Source organism: Globicephala melas, chromosome 3 (assembly GCF_963455315.2).
Source record: "Globicephala melas chromosome 3, mGloMel1.2, whole genome shotgun sequence".
In the NCBI taxonomy this organism is placed as follows: domain Eukaryota; kingdom Metazoa; phylum Chordata; class Mammalia; order Artiodactyla; family Delphinidae; genus Globicephala; species Globicephala melas.
In genome coordinates this window covers 117,462,088-117,480,201 of record NC_083316.1, presented here as the reverse complement: position 1 = coordinate 117,480,201, position 18,114 = coordinate 117,462,088, and the positions used below count along the sequence as shown (strand labels likewise).

Sequence of the window (18,114 nt, the reverse complement as noted above, 5' to 3'; positions counted from 1 at the left end):
TTCAGTTTCCTCATCTGAAGAAAAAAAAAAAAAGGATGTAAGGATGGTATCTACTTCATGAATTTGTAAGAACTAAGTGAAACAATGCTTATGAAATAGTCCGCCTAGTTCTTGGAACATCATAGTGTTTCATAAGTGCTAGCTATTTTAAGTGGTGATACAGTGAAAACAAGGAACTTATCTACATAGTTCGGTTTACTCCTACCAACAAATGTAAGTCTAAATGACTCCCTTGTGTATGTTGGTGGGAATGTAAATTGGTGCAGCCACTATGGAAAAGAGTATGGAGGTTCCTCAAAAAAAGAACTATCATATGATCCAGCAATTCCACTTATGGGTATATATCTGAAGGAAATGAAATCACTATCTCGAAGAAATATTTGCACCCCTATGTTCATTGTAGCATTATTCACAATAGCCAAGACATGGAAAAAACCTAAGTGTCCACTCATGGATGAATAAAGAAAATGTGGTGTGTATATATACATGGTAATTATGTCAGAAAAAGGATATGTTAACTGACCTTACTGTGGTAAACATCTTGCAGCAGAAAGGGGAATATTAGAGTAGTGGCAAGAGGACAGACCCAAGCAGGGTGGTTTACAAAGAAACCAAAGAATATCTTAGATCCACCCACAGAAGAGCCTTTGGTTCCAAAGGGAAGGCAGATGTATAGAAGCGCTACATTTCCAAGTATTACTTGTAGACTTCCTTTCTGTATTCTGAGAAAAATCTATGAATCTGAGATGTTCTCCCTTTGAAAAATTCTTCTGGAGTACCAGAATGTACATGAGGAAGTGCATGAGATTTGCGTGAATATTCCGTCATTGGAAACTACACAATCAGTTCAATTTCCGTTTTATTTTTGTAATTATGGTGACAATATTGAGCTCTCCTCTCATAGCAACTTTCTATTATTGAAGTATAGTTGATTTACACTATCATGTTAGTTTCAGGTGTACAGCAAAGTGATATAGATATATATACATACATATATGTATTCTTTTTCAGATTCATTTTCATTATAGGTTATTACAAGATATTGAATATAGCTCCCTGTGCTATATAGTAAATCCTTGTTGTTTATCTGTTTTATATATAATATTGTATATCTGTTACTCCAAACTCCTATTTTATCTCCTCCCCCTTCCCCTTGAGTAACCATAATTTTGTTTTCTGTCTGTGAGTCTTTCTAATTTGTAAACAAGTTTATTTGTATTATTTCTTATATTCCATATATAAGTGATACCAGATAATATTTGTCTTTCTTGGTCTGACTGACTTCACTTTCTATGATAATCTCTAAGTCCATCCATGTTGCTGCAAATGGCATTATTTCATTCTTTTACATGGCTGAGTAACATTCTTTTTGTATATGTACACCACATCTTTATCCATTCATCTGTTGATGGACATTTCCATTGTTTCCATGTTTTGGCGATTGTGAGTAGTGCTGCTATGAACGTAGGGGTGCGTGTATCTCTTTGAATTATAGTTTTGTCTGGATTATGGCCAGGAGTGGGATTGCTGGATCATATGGTACTCTATTTGTAGTTTTTATAGGAATCTCCATGCTGTTCTCCATAGTGGCTGCACCAATTTACATTCCTACGAACAGTGTAGGAGGGTTGCCTTTTCTCCACACTGTCTCCAGCACTTGTTATTTGTAGACTTTTTTTTTTAACATCTTTATTGGAGTATAATTGCTTTACAATGGTGTGTTAGTTTCTGCTATATAACAAAGTGAATCAGTTATACATATACATATGTTCGCATATCTCTTCCCTCTTGCGTCTCCCTCTCTCCCACCCTCCCTATCCCACCCCTTTTAAAGATGGCCATTCTGACCGGTGTGAGGAGGTACCTTATTATAGTTTTGATTTGCATTTCTCTAATAATTAGCAATGTTGAGCATCTTTTCATGTGTCTGTTGGGCATCTGGATGTCTTCTTTGGAGAAATGTCTATTTGGGTCTTCTGCCCATTTTTTGACTGGATTCTTTGTTTTTTGTTTGTATGTTTCTTTTTTTTTTTTTTGGTATTAAGTTGTATGAGCTGTTTGGATATTTTAGAAATTAAGCCCTTGTTGGTCGCATCGTTTGTAAATATTTTCTCCCGTGCTGTAGGTTGTCTTCTTGTTTTGTTGATGGTTTCCTTTGCTCTGCAAAAGCTAATAAGGTTGATTAGGTCCCATTTGTTTAATTTTGCTTCTATTTCTTTTGCCTTGGGAGACTAATCTAAGAATATATTGCTGTAATTTATATCAGAGAATCATTGACCTATGTTCTCTTTTAGGAATTTTATGGTGTCATGTCTTATATTTAAGTCTTTAAGCCATTTTGAGTTTATTTTTGTGTATGGTGGGAGGGAGTACTCTAACTTCATTAATTTACATGTGGCTGTCCAGAGTTCCCAACAGCAGCTGAGAAGAGACTGTCTTTTCTCCACTGTTTATTCTTCTCTCCTTTGTCAAAGATTAATCGACTGTCAGTGTGTGGATTTATTTCCGGGATGCTTATTCTTTCCCATTGATCTGTATGTCTGCTTTTGTGTCTATATCACACTGTGGTTTCTTTTAATAACATTTTAAAAATTTTGGATTGCACATGGGCAAGGGCGAGGGATCTGATGTGTGTTTGTGTGTGTGTGTGTGTGTGTGTGTGTTTTCCACTCATTGTTTTCAGAGCTTGGGACTGCTAAGGTCTTTTCTTTTGTTAAGACCGTGCTGTGTGGCATAGGGGATCTTAGTTCCCTGACCAGGGATCGAACCTATGTCCCCTATATTGGGAGGACAGAATCTTAAACAATGAATCGCAAGGGAAGTTCCCACACTGTGTTTTTTGTAATTTATTTTATTGACGCATAGTTGAGTTATGATGTTGTGATGATTTCTGATGTAGAGGAGAGTGATTCAGTTTTACATATATACAGATACTTTTACATATTCATGTCCATTACTATTTATCATAGGATATTGTGTATAGTTAAATGTGCTCTACAGTAGTACCTCGTTCTTGAAAAATTCTCGATATAATAGTTTGCATCTGCTAATCCCAAACTCCCAATCCATATCTCTCCTTCTTGGCAACCACAGATCTCTTATCTATGACTCTGAGTCTGTTTCGATTCTGTTTGCAGATGAGTTCGTTTTTGTCATATTTCAGAATCCACATGTAAGTGATACCATATGGTATTCGTCTTTCTCTTTGTGACTTCCTTCACTTAGTTTTGGTAAGTGGTAGTGGGAAGATATTTTCCATACCATGTCACGGAAAGACCAGAATGAACTTTTTGGCCAACCCAATGTGATACTCTCTTGGTCCATCCGTGTTGCTGCAAACGGCAATATTTCAGCTTCTTTTATGGCTGAGTAGTATTCCATTATATATGTACATATACACCATATCGTCTTAATCCCTTCATCTCTTGACTGACATTTAGGTTGATCCCGTGTCTTGGCTATCGTGGGTAGTGCTCCTGAACCTAGGGGTGCATGTATCTCTTTAAATGATAGTTTTGTCTGGATGTATGACGAGGAGTGGAATTGCCGGATGATATGTTAATTCTAGTTGTACTTTTTTGAGGAACCTGCCTACTGTTTTTTATAGTGGCTGCAACAATTTATATTCCCCCCCACAGTGTAAGAGAGTTACCTTTTCTCCACACCCTCTCCAGCATTTGTTATTTGTAGACTTTTTAATGATGGCCATTCTGACCTGTGTGAGGTGGTACCTCACTGTAGTTTTGATTTGCATTTCTCTACTAATCAGTGATGTTGAGCATCTTTTCATGTGTCTATTGGCCATCTGGATGTCTTCTTTGGAGAAATGTCTGTTTGGCTCTTCTGTGCATTTTTGACTGGGTTGTTCATTTTTCTTTTATACATTTGTTTGTATGAGCTGTTTGTATATTTTAGCAGTTAAGCCCTTGTCGGTCACATGCTTTGCACATCTTTTCTCCCATTCCGAAGGTGATCTTTTTGTTTTGTTGATGCTTTCCTTCGCTATGCAAAAGCATGTAAGGATGATTAGGTCCCACTTGTTTATATTTGCTTTCATTTCTTTTGCACTGGGAGACCGATCTAAGAAAATATTGCTACAATGTATGTCACAGAATGTTTTGCCTATGTTCTAGGAGTTTTATGGTGTCCTGTTTTACATTTAAGTCTTTAAGGCATTTTGAGTTTATTTTTGTATGTAGTGGGAGGGAGTGTCTACCTTCATTGATTTTCATGTGTCTGTCCTCATTCCCAGTACTACTTGCTGAAGAGACTGTCTTTTCCGCATTGTATATACTTGCCTCCTTCACGGAAGATTAATCGTCCATTGGTCTGTGGATTTCGTGCCGGGCTCCTTCATCTGTTACAGTGATGTATGTATCTGGTTTTTGCCTATACCACATTATGTTTCTTTCGATGTACTTTATTGAAGTATAGTTCATGTACAGTTCTTTCTGCTGTACAGCACAGTGATTCAGTTTTATATATATATATACTTTGCACATTCCTTTTTAGTACAGTTTATCAGAGGATATCGAATGTAGTTCCCTGTGCTGTACAATAGGACCTTGTTCTTTATTTATTCTCCATAGAATAGTTTGCATCTGCTAATCCCAAACGTCCCGTCCATCCCTCTCCCAGTTCCTCTCCCCCTTGGCCACCACAGGTCTGTTTTCTATGTCTTTGAGTCTGTTTCTCCTATGTAGGTAAGTTCATTTGTGTCCTATTTCTGATTCCCTGTATAAGTAATATCACATGGTATTTGTCTTTCTCTTTTTGACTTCCTGCATGTAATATGATAATCTCTAGGTCCTTCCAGGTTGCTGCAAATGGCATTATTGCATTATTTTTTATGGCAGAGTAGTACTCCACTGTATACATGTACCACATCTTCTCTTTTTTTCCAATTTTTACTTTATTATTATTATTGCACATCTTTATTGGACTATAATTGCTTTACAATGGTGTGTTAGTTTCTACTTTGTAACAAAGTGAATCAGTTATAAATATACATATGTTCCCATATCTCTTGCGTGTCCCTCCCTCCCATCCTCCCTATCCCACCCCTCTAGGTGGTCACAGAGCACTGAGCTGATCTCCCTGTGCTATGCGGCTGCCTTCCACTAGCTATCTATTTTACGTTTGGTAGTGTATATATGTCCGTGCCACTCTCTCACTTTGTCACAGCTTACCCTTCACCCGCTCCATACCCTCAAGTCCATTCTCTAGTAGGTCTGTGTCTTTATTCCTGTCTTACCCCTAGGTTCTTCATGATATTTTTTTTTCTTAAATTCCATATATATGTTTTAGCATTCGGTATTTGTCTTTCTCTTTCTGACTTACTTCACTCTGTATGACGGACTCTAGGTCCATCCACCTCGTTACAAATACTTCAATTTCGTTTCTTTTTATGGCTGAGTAATATTCCATTCCATACATGTGCCACATGTTCTTGAACCATTCATCTGTCGATCGACACTTAGGTTATTCCCATATCTTGGCTTGAGTACAGTGCTGCTGTGAACATAGGGGTGCGTGTATCTCTTTGAATGTAGTCTTGTCTGGATATATGCCGAGGACTAGGATTGCTGGATCATAATGTAACTCTTTTTGAACTTCTTGGAGGACACTGCTTACTGTTTCCTCTAGTTGCTACACCCATTTACATTCCCACCAATAGTGTAGGAGGGTTTCCTTTTGTCACACCCTCTCCAGCATTTCTTCTTTGGAGGCTTTTTAGTGATGGCCGTTTTGAGTGGTGCGAGGTGATACTACTTTGTAGTTTTGATTTGCATTTCTCTAAGAATCAGCAATGCTGAGCATTTTTCATGTGTCCATTGGCCATGTGGATGTCTTCTTTGAATAAATCTCTAAGTCTTCTGCCCATTTTTGGATTGGTTGTTTAGTTTGCTTGTTGGTTTGTATTGAGTTGTATGTGCTGTTTGTATATTTTAGAAATAAAACCCTTGTTGGTCGCATCGTTGAAAACATTTTCTTTCATTCCGTAGGTTTTTTGTTTTGTTTTGTTTTGTTGGTGCTTTCCTTTGCTGTGGAAGAGCTTCTAAGGTTGATTAGTCCCATTTGCTTATTTTTGCTTTTAATTCTTTTTTGTTGTCCAGCTGATCTAAAAAAGCATTGCTAGGATTTTTGTCAGAGGATGTTTTGCCTATGATTTCTTCTAGGTGTTTTATGGTGTCATGTCTTTATATTTAAGTCTTTAAGCCATTTTGAGTTTATTTTTGGGTACGGTGGGAGGGAGTGTTCTAACTTCATTGATTTACATGTGGCTGTTTATCTTTCCCTATACCACTGGCTGAAGAGACTGTCTTTTCTTCATTGTACATACTTGCTCCTTCATCACAGATTAATTCACTGTCGGTATGTGGATTTGTTTCTGGGTTCCTTATTGGGGTCCATTAATCTATATGTCTGTTGTTGTGCCAATACCACACCGTGTTGTGTTTTTTTAACATTTATTTCAATGAAGTGTATTTGATATACGATGTTGTGTTAATTTTCTGCTCTGCAGCACAGTATTTAGAATTATTATATAAAGATCCTTTTTCATATTCCTTTCTGTTACAGTGTATCACAGGATGTTGTTTATAGTTCCCTGTGGTATACAGAAGGACCTAGTTGTTTGTCCACTCTCCATGTAATTGTTTATATCTGCTAATCCCAAACTCCCAATCCATCCCTTCCCTGCCCTTCTGCCCCTTGGCAACCACTGGTCTGTTCTTTATGTCTCTGAGTCTGTGCAGATGAGTTCCTTTTTGTCATATTTCAGATTCCACATGTAAGTGATACCATATGGTATTTCTCTTTGTCTTTCCGACTTCCTTCACTTAGTTTTGGGAAGTGGTAGTGGGAAGATGTTTTCTGTACCATGTCACGGAAAGAACAGAATGAACTTTTTGGCCAAGCCAATGTGATACTCTCTTGGTCCATCCGTGTTGCTGCAAATGGCATTATTTCAGCTTTTCTTAGGGCTGAGTAGTACTCCATTATATATGTATATATATATATACCATATCGTCTTGATCCCTTCCTCTCTTGACTGACATTTAGGTTGATCCCATGTCTTGGCTATCGTGGTTAGTGCTTCTGTGAAACTAGGGGTGCATGTATCTCTTTGAATGGTAGTTTTGTCTGGATGTATGACCAGGAGTGGAATTGCAGGATCATATGGTAATTCTAGCTGTACTTTTTTGAGGAACCTGCCTTCTGTTTTTTATAGTGGCCGCAACAATTTATATTCCCCCCTACAGTGTAAGAGGGTTACCTTTTCTCCGCACCCTCTCTAGCATTTGTTATTTGTAGACTTTTTAATGATGGCCATTCTGACCGCTGTGAGGTGGTACCTCAATGTACTTTTGATTTGCATTTATCTACTAATCAGTGATGTTGAGCATCTTTTCATGTGTCTATAGGCCGTGCAGCAGCATAAGTCTTGGGTTCTGCGTTTGGAGGCTGCCGCAGAGCCATTACTCTCTTTTGTAATGCATTAAGGATTTTAGCACACACTGCTTTTTATTTTTAATTCTCTGCTTCTATTTTTATGCTTGCCTCTCCACTTCTCTTTGCCGTGTGGAGTCAAAGCTGAACCACGTCGATAAGAGTCTTGCACTATATCCAAGTCTGTTAGTGCGAAGAACTAGGCAGGAAGTCTCCTGGTTTTCAGGACTTTCACTCCTTGAGAGAACGTCTAAAGGCTTGGTTGAGCTTAAACATTTTTGGCAAGAATACTTCATTGGTGATTCTGTGTGCTTTATATTCTCTCACATGTGCTGTTTTGTTTTATTTTTATACGGTTGGACCTCAAGTTCACAGAATTGGATTATGATAAACTGTCATCATTAGTCCATACCTGACCTGAATTGTTTATTTACTTACCTATCCAGTATCATTTAGCTGTATATCTATATATGCAGTTATCTATCGAAATAGTAATAAGAATTTGTGAACACAGTACCTCCCCACAAATGCCAGGACCTTGGTAGTAATATACATCTGATTGTACAAATGGTCCCTCCTACCACTCCCTGGACCCAGCAGATCAAGGTAACTATCATCCTGAATTCTATGTGCATCATTCTTTGCTCCTCTGAATTTTTTTTGTATTATATTTTACTCCCACGTATATATTTTTCTAGTTGTTTTAAATTTTATAGTAAGGGTAAAATACTGTATGTGATACTTTGGTACATTTTTTTCTCTAATATTTATTTTTAAAATCCAATCATCTTGTGTTCCTGTATTTCATTTATTTAGACTACTGTAAAACATTCCATTTTGTGAGTATGCCGTAGCTTATTCATTCAGTTGATAGGCATATGGATTGTTTCCTGATTTTTGCTCCTGTTGCCCACTGTCAATATAAACATTCTTATATATACCTCCTGATGCAAATGTGCAAGAATTTCTTTTGGGTATATAACTAGGAATAGAAATTCTGGAACTCGCAAGTATTTATCTAGGAGTAATCGTTATATTTAATAGCTAATATTCAACTATTTGGCAAAGCAGTTGTACTGATTTTTACATGCACTTGCAATATATAGGCCTGAACCTCTTGTATCCACATGCTTTCCAACACTTGGCATTGTCAGGCTTTTAAATTTCTGTCAAACAAAAAAATCTACCTGATCTTGGTTTTGATCTATATTTCTCTAATTAGAGCAAAAGAACATCTCTTTGTGCATTTATTGGTTATATGTTTCTTCTGTGAAATGTTTGTTCATATCTTTTACCATTTTTCTATTGTTATTTTTATTTATATTGGTTTGTAGGAGTTCTTTATATATCCTTGATATTAATTCTTTGTCAGTGTGTATATGTGAGTATCCTCTCCTGGTTTCTACCTTTTCGCATCTTTAAGATGTCTATTGATAAATGAAGTTTCTTGATTTTATTACAAATGTATTAATCTTTTATTCTATGGTCAGTGTCTTTTTAAGGAAATTATTTCTAGCCCAAGGTCTAAAATCCATTAACCTGTATTTTCCACTAAGAGCTTGAACGTTGTTTTGGGTTTTGCTTCTGTTTTTGACATTTGAATCTTAGAACCATTTGAAGTTGATTTTTAAATTAAGACCCAATTTAATCTTTTTCTCTTTGGATAATCATTTTTAACTGAACATTTCATCTTTTCAAATTGATCTGTGTTATGGACTGAATGTTTGTGCCCCACCCCCTACCCTAGTTCATATATTGAAGCCCTAGCTCCCACTGTGATAGTGTTAGGACGAGGGGCCTTTGGGCACTAATTAGGTTTAGATAAAGTCATCAGGGTGGAGCCCATGATGGGATTAGTGTCTTTATAAGAAGAGGAAGAAATATCAGAGCTGCTTCTTTACACCATGTATACATACATGGTGTATGTATACGTACATGGTGTATGTATACGTACATGGTGTATGTATACGTACGTGGTGAGGAGGCTGCAGCCTGCAAGCCAGGAAGAAGACCATCATTAAGAAACCAGCTGCTACATAGAGAATGGACTTGAGGACACGGGGAAGGGGAAGCTGGGACGAAGTGAGAGAGTGGCATGGACATATATACACTACCAAATGTAAAATAGATAGCTAGTGGGAAGCAGCCACATAGCAAAGGGAGATCAGCTCGGTGCTTTGTGTCCACCTAGAGGGGTGGGATAGGGAGGGTGGGAGGGAGGGAGACGCAAGAGGGAAGAGATATGGGGATATATGTATATGTATAGCTGATTCACTTTGTTATAAAGCAGAAACTAACACACCATTGTAAAGCAATTATACTCCAATAAAGGTGTTAAAAAAATTCAAGAAAATTAAAAATTCATTTCCCTGAGATTTGCCAGGCAGTGTAGTGGTTAAGAATCTGCCTGCCAATGCAGGGTACACGGGTTCGAGCCCTGGTCCGAGAAGATCCCACATGCCGCGAAGCAACTAAGCCCATGACCCACAACTACTGAGCCTGCGTGCTGCAACTACTGAAGCCCGCGCTCCTAGAGCCCGTGCTCTGCAACAAGAGAAGCCACCGCAATGAGAACCTCACGCAATGCAACGAAGAGTAGCCCCAGCTCGCTCCAACTAGAGAAAGCCCGCGCGCAGCAACAGAGTCCCAATGCAGCCAAAAGTAAAATAAATAAATAAAATTCCGTTCCCCAGTCAAAACAACAAGAACAACAACTGGATCTATCAATAGACATTAAGGTAATGGTGATGTGGCAGTGCCCTTAGCTTTAAGATCAGTGTAACTACCCCTCAAAAAATAGCATTCAGAAAATGTATTAAACTCAAAAACAGAAAATATGTTTCAGGATTGAAGGAGGTAGATACTTTAGGGGACACTTCAGTTGATCCTTTTAATTAACTCTGACAACCTTCCATTTCAAGGTTTAATAACTAAACTACACCATAATTTTGGCAAATCTGAATTGCCCAGAATTTATCTCAAGTTATTTTCTGTGACAAAGATATTTGAGCATCATAAAACTCATAGGCAATTAAAATGCAAAGCAATATTTGGATTATTTTCATGTATAAGCATGGCCTCACATTTTATAGGGTTAAATAAAGCAGTATGCAAAGGCTAGCATGCTAAACTCATATATATGAAGTAAGTAAAATCAGGTACAATTAAGGGACAAGCACATTGGAAAAACTTCTTCAAAAAGAGGAAATAGATCATCCTATTACATATACATCAGCTAACGTTCTTCTTTACATTACAAAACAAAGAGCTAAAATACAGTTATGTAGAAGAGCATAATTTTCCTTCAAACTTAACATAAAAAACCAGACTGGTACCAAACCATTTAAATTGCACCCCATGACACACGGTAGCACAGTCTACGAAACAAAAGGGGTCACATTCACACACGCTATTTGCAAACTTCTGGCCTCATAACAGTTGGTACCGTCCGTGACTGGAGTGGAAATGTATATATGAAGTGGCTCTATCTCATTTTAAGGCGACACAGAATGTATTTTCTGACAAATTATTATAGGATTTAGATTGTATTTATGTTCTTTGTGGATGGATCAATTGTTTCATTCAATTAGCAAATATTTTTTATCTCCCACGTTTTGATACTAGGCACTGGGACCGGATGAACATGATATTAGACTCCTGATTATCATGGAGCTTCCAGTCTTAGGTGAGGGAAACAATAAGTACATAAAGAAATAAAGTGAATTTTCTAAATGTTAATCACATTTTAAGTGAATTCTCTAAAACTTAGATGCAGGTGTTGATATATTAGAGAATAGAAATTGAAATTTTAATGACTTTGATAGTCTACCAAATTGATCCTATTAATAAGTAAATGGAAATGAATAGGAATAAGTGGAAACTGTTACACAGTTAGACTGAAGTACTATAAATACATGTTGAAGAATACTTGACCACCTAAAGAAGAGGCAAGCAGAAAAGTTATCCAAACAGTAGAGGTGGATTTTTTAAAATTCCAAACTAATTTAAAAATTACTGGCAAATGAGTAGAAGGAAGTAATACTTCAATTATATTCTACTTTAATCAGACTATTCGTCTTTCAGCCAACTGTCCTAAATGAACGTGGGCCTCCAGAAGAACACTACCTTCTCTGTTTACATTTATATCTACGTCAAACACATTAAAAAGAGGAATCACTACTCAGCCATAAAAAGGAACGAAATTGGGTCATCTATAGAGACGTGGATGGATCTAGAGACTCACACAGAGTGAAGTCAGAAAGAGAAAAACAAATATCGTATATTAACGCATATATGTGGAACCTAGAAAAATGGTACAGATGAACCGGTTTGCAGGGCAGAAATTGAGACACAGATGCAGACAACAAACGTATGGACACCAAGGGAGGGAAGTGGCAGGGGAGGGGAGGGCGGGGATGAACTGGGAGATTGGGATTGACATGTATACACTAATATGTATAAAATGGATGACTCATAAGAACTTGCTGTATAAAAAAATAAATAAACTAAAATAAAAACAGAGGAATCACCCTTGTTCCCTCACGGGGTCTTCAAAACAGAAACAGACCGAGTCACGGGCCCCCTTCAGCCATCTTCATAATCAAACACAGACTTAGAATTATAGTGGGCTGCACGTCCTCACTCCACTGACTTGGGTACTTTAAAATCCACGGTATGGTTAGTTATGAGTTTTTTTTATCGGCTCCAGATTGAATATAGCCTGTGGAGATGCCGAGATGTTTCCAGAAACAAACACCATTTCCGCACTGACGCCCTATCTCCGGCAATCACGCGGAAGCCTAGGAGGTATCCGGCCCCACAGAGATCCGGTAAAAGCCTTGGCTTAGCGGAGGCGGGGAGAATCTATGTCCCTTTTATAACCGTTTTCTCTAAGTACCCTTAAACCAACAAATTTTTGTGTGTGTGGTACGCGTTCTTCTCACTGTTGTGACCTCTCCCGTTGGGGAGCACAGGCTCCGGACGCGAAGACCCAGCAGCCACGGCACGCGGGATCCTCCCCGACTGGGGCACGAACCCTTGACTCCTCCATCTGCAGGCGGACTCCCAACCAATGCGCCAACAGGAAAGTGCTAAACCAACACCTCTTTACGAAACATAGTCTTCATCCCGTTAAGGCCAAGTTCTCGCGAGACCACAAGACACGCCGGAGCGCGTATTCGGGCGTTGCGCCTGCGCGCGCTGGGGCAGCCCGCACTTCCGCCCGAGGCGTGTTGCGACTCACAGTAGCTTCCCGTCCCGTGTGGTGACGTAGCTGTCTTTTTTCGACTAGGTCGGCTGTTAACGGACGGAGGCCCGCTGAGCTGCGGAGTTGCAGAATCTGGCGTTTGGAGCTGCGGTTGTTGGCGAGATTTCGCGTTGCCCGTCCTCCGCCATTTCACCGATAATCAGCGGATCGCTTTGCCAAGTGCCGGGAAGAACAAAGGAATTCGGAAGGAGACGCTCGGCTCCCGGCCACCTTGCTCTGAGTGGCTTCCTTTTCCGCTCGCGCCTGTCCGGAGAAAATGGACTTATAATCGTCAGTGGATTGTAAGTACCCGAGACGAAGAGAGCTCACTGCGCCCCGCTTTTTGCGTATCTTTCTTCCGGGAGAGTTTGTGGATTGGGAGTATCTGCTGAGCCTTACTTTCTGTGCCGAACATCATTCCGTAGGAGCCGCCATTTGCTTTCCCTGCGTTGTCCTGTAGCGGCATCTAGAGGTTGGAACTTGGCATTGCAGCTGATAGATTTAAATGGACCTGCGTAAGGCAATGCGTCAGAAACGACTGGTATTGTTACAGCATATTTAGAAAGACTTGGGGCTTAATTCAGAATAGACGCTTAATTGCTATTCAACCTAGAACTGTTTGTAATTAAAGACTTGAATTTATAAAGAAGTGGTCTTTCTGTTGAAATAGCTGAAATTATTCAGTGCAACAAGTGGTTATTAGAGAAAAAGTGAGTCACAAAGAAATAAAGATGAGTAAGAGCAAAGATGATGCTCCTCACGAACTAGAGAGCCAGTTTATCTTACGCCTACCTCTGGAGTATGCCTCTACCGTGAGGCGGGCGGTACAGTCTGGTCATGTCAACCTGAAGGACAGACTGACAATTGAGTTACACCCTGATGGGCGTCATGGAATTGTCAGCGTGGACCAGGTCCCATTGGCGTCAAAATTGGTAGATCTGCCATGTGTTATGGAAAGTTTGAAAACCATTGATAAAAAAACCTTTTACAAGACAGCTGATGTCTCTCAGATGCTTGTCGCCACAGTTGACGGTGATCTCTATCCTCCTGTTGAGGAACCAGTTGCCACTGCTGATCCCAAAGCAAGCAAGAAAAAGGATAAGGACAAAGAGAAAAAGTTTGTATGGAACCATGGAATTACTCTGCCTCTAAAAAATGTCAGAAAGAGAAGGTTCCGTAAGACAGCAAAGAAGAAGTATATTGAGTCTCCAGATGTGGAAAAAGAAGTAAAGCGGTTGCTGAGCACAGATGCTGAAGCTGTCAGTACCCGTTGGGAAATAATTGCTGAAGATGAAACAAAAGAAGCAGAAAACCAAGGCCTTGATATCTCTTCCCCAGGCATGTCTGGCCACAGGCAGGGCCGTGACTCATTAGAACATGATGAGCTTCGGGAGATATTCAATGACCTTAGCAGCAGCAGTGAAGATGAAGATGAGACACAGCATCAAGATGAAGAAGACATAAACATCATTGACACTGAGGAAGATCTGGAAAGGCAGCTACAGGACAAGCTAAATGAGTCAGATGAACACCACCAAGAAGACGAGGGAACTAATCAGCTGGTTATGGGAATTCAGAAACAGATTGATAACATGAAAGGCAAGCTCCAAGAGACCCAGGACAGGGCAAAGCGACAGGAGGATCTCATCCTGAAAGTGGAAAACCTGGCTCTCAAGAACAGATTTCAGGCTGTGCTGGATGAACTGAAACAAAAGGAAGACCGAGAAAAGGAGCAGCTCAGCTCTTTGCAAGAAGAGCTAGAATCACTCCTAGAGAAGTGAGCAGAGTTTTGATACTTAATTTCATTCCTGACAGTGGTCAGCCTTGAAAGAAAAACTTTGTTTTCATCACCTGGACTAGATAGTAAAACTTTGTAGTAGTTCCCAATTTCCTCCACTGCCTTCTATTGGATTTGTCTTGCAGACAAATGTAACTGTGAATTTCTATCTCATTTGTCTTTTGGAACCACTTTGGTGGGTGTTTGTCCTGTAGTAAGTGGGAATGTATAGACAGATAAATGTAGGGAAGTTGTAGGATTAGTGGGGTGAACAGTTGAGTTTAGTAATTAATCACAGCTTCACTGCAGGACTTTGCTGCTGTTTCTCTGTTTACCAGAAGCTGCCATTGCTACTCTGTGATGTCATCTGAGATAAATTAGTGGAGTCTAGTTTGGTGGCAGTGAAGTTTGTTTACATATGTTTTCCCATGCTGTAGCTATTGTCCCAGTTATTCAAAGCAGTTTTCCACGTTTTGCATTGCAAATCATTTCATAAAGTTGTTTTCACAATAAATAAAAGCAAGTAATTTTCACCTTATAATGTGTCTTGCTCTTTTAGGGGTAGTGGGTATCAGATCCTCTTCTGAAGTGGTTTCTTTATGGGGTTTAAGGGACTGACCAATTGGATTCTGTTTTGTAGGAAAAGAAGCAGTTGTGTTAGAATTTAAGAAAAAGAGGAACAGCAGAGGCAAAGAAATGGGGAAATGTCATCTTTGCATTATGTTTCCAATCCACCTGCTCCATTTGGAGGTCAGGAGATAAAGAACGTTCCTAAACTATCCTAAATTCTTTTCTTTCAGCCTGATCTCACCACATTTTCTCACTATTTTCAATCCTGAGCTTATTTCCATTTTTTTCAAGGAGTTTAATTACTACTCTTTCTCTATAATAGTCTATTGGGATAAATATTATTATGCATCTATCACACCAAAGTCTAAGTTACCTGTTGTCCATGTCCTCACTAGGCTGTAAATTCACCGAGATTACGTACTTTGCCTTGTTAGTCACTGTAAACTTACTAAAGAAGAGTAGAGATTAAAATCACAAGTTCAGGAGATGTGGTGCCTGTGTTTGTATCCTATTTCAGTGACCTAGTTGAGATTGATCTTGGGCAAGTAAATTAATCTGTTGGCTTCAGTTTCCTCATCTCTAAAATGGAGGTGATAATATTACCTACCTGGGGGCCCTTGAGTTGTTGGCTATTGAGTTGATACATATAAGGACTTAGAACAATTCCTAGAATAAAAGCAAACTATTATTGCCTATTTACTAGGGTCTGAACGTACAGGGATTAAAAATTTGAATTAAAGACTGATTGAAATGGTAGAAAAGTATAAAGAAACAGCTGCTTTAAATGGGGTTGACTGATTTCAAATTAAAGAATCATTCTAAAAGTTTATAAATTACAGCAGAAACAAAGTTTGCTTCAAATACATCCGCAGCATAAGCAAACTGAGTCAGTTTACTACTGTAGCTTTGGTTTTTATTTGATTCATTTACGGCTTGGTTTTGGATAAATATTAAAACCTCCATAATGAAGAGTAATTATCTGTTATGTAAACTTCAAAAGACAAAAACTTAACTGAAGAAGATTGGGATCCATTTCTCTTCGTGTAAATCCAGAGTTAAAAAAGACTCACTTTTCTCACAGCTCCCTTGCCTGATGAGTGTGATGTATAGTTGGGCTACGGTTATCAATATTTCTGAATTCGTGAATGGAAGTTGAATTTTTTAAATTAGTGTTTTAAAATATTATAAGAAAAAACAGTGAAAATATTAAGCAATGCAGAAATTTTACAAATTCTTAATTTTATTCACTCCCCTATTGCCGGTCACTTAGGTTGTTCCATTTTACATTTGCTATTACACAGAATGCTGCAATAAGCATGTCAGTGTGGTCTCTGGTTTGCATTATTTCTATAGATTAGGTAAATGGGATCTTTATGTTCACATCTAAATGTCGTAAAGCCTGACGTTTTGAATTTGTAGATCAAATGTTTGAGACAAAAAATTTGGACAAATTCTGACCAATCATGTCTCTGAAGGACTGTCTTCAACTCTGTTTAAACTTTTATTACCTGGTAAGAACTGTGTGAAAACACAGACTAGGAAGACTGCTCACCACACAGCAGGTATATTGGCCTTCTTTCTATATTTCAAACGCCCAGCTCTTTCACACTACAGAGCTTTACTTATATTACACTTATATTTCCCTTTTCCTGGAACAGTCTCCAGATAGTCTCATGGCTAGCTTTTTGTTACTCAGCCCTCAACTCAAACCTTACTTTCTCTGGTAATCCTATCTCGCTACTCAATCTGATTGCTACGGTACATGTGATGTGGGTGTGCATCTTCACTGAAAATTTGGAAGTTCCTTTGCCATTGTTTTCCATGTATGCGTGGGAGTACATGTGCTCCAAGTCCAGCTGTTTAAATATATTTCATGGAACTTGAGAGCTGTGTATTATTGCACAGCTATGTCTGATAATTCAATGAAATTACAGACGATTTCCCTATTAATGCCCTCATGATCCCTGGCGCTGATTACTAACTTGGTTTCTCCAGAACATATACATATATGAATTTAATGCAAAAGCAGTTGATGACTTATTGTAGTATCCAGCATCTCTTGTGTTTGTAAAAACAGTATGTGCTTCTAAAAAACAAACAATGAACCATAGGTAATTAATGGACAGTTTTAAAAAACCAAAACAGTTTTTAAAAACCCTCAAATGTGAGGGACTTCCCTGGTGGTGCAGTGGTTAATCCACCTGCCAATGCAGGGGACACAGGTTTGAGCCCAGGTTCGGGAAGATACCACATGCTGTGGAGCACCTAAGCCCATGTGCCACAACTACTGAGCCTGTTCTCTAGAGCCCGTGAGCCACAACTACTGAGCCTGCATGCCACAACTACTGAAGCCCGTGCATCTAGAGCCCATGCTCTGCAACAACAGAAGCCAGCGCAATAGAAGCCCGTGCACCGCAACGAAGAGTAGCCCCCGCTCGCGGCAACTAGAGAAAGCCTGAGCACAGCAACACAGACCCAATGCAGCCAAAAATAAATAAATATATAAATAAAATTAATTTTTAAAAAACCATCAAATGTGATACGAAATTTTAAAAATTTAAAAAATTATTTTCTAGTTTAAAATGGCACATTGTGCTCATGAATCTCTTTTCTCTGTCAGATAGCCTGCTAATATAGTAACCGCCAAGGGCAAGGAAAATAGGAGATGAGACAACAGTGGATGAGAGATGTCAATGTTTTCAGAAGGCCAAAGCAGATGAAGAAACGATAAATTCATAGATCACAGAAAGTTACATGCTAAATGTCTGCAAGGAGGTATACCAAGGAGAAACAAACCCACCCACTTGATATAGACACTGAGGCTCAGTTTTTGCAGGCAGTTTCCAAGGAAGAGAGAAGGTGTGAGGCTAGAAACAGGATTCATTAATAGCTGTGTTCAGGGACTTCGCTGGCAGTCCAGTGGTTAGGACTCTGGGCTTCCACCGCAGGGGGCACAGATTCCATCCCTGGTCTGGGAACTAAGATCCTGCATGCCATGTGGCACAGACAAAAAAAATAAGATAAAATCTGTGCTCAGAGCTGTGGGATGTCCAGGAGCCCTATCTCACTC

At 39.0% G+C, this 18,114-nt stretch overlaps 1 protein-coding gene across 1 annotated transcript; it reads left to right on the top strand.

Moving 5' to 3' along the window:
- The first annotated feature begins 12,711 nt into the window (after nt 1–12,711).
- On the top strand, nt 12,712–15,009 carry LOC115844201 (transcription initiation factor TFIID subunit 7). Its single transcript, XM_030841076.3, has one exon. The coding sequence runs from the start codon at nt 13,429–13,431 to the stop codon at nt 14,476–14,478; it is 1,050 nt and encodes a 349-aa protein (XP_030696936.2). The 5' UTR covers nt 12,712–13,428; the 3' UTR covers nt 14,479–15,009.
- The last annotated feature ends 3,105 nt before the right edge of the window (nt 15,010–18,114 follow it).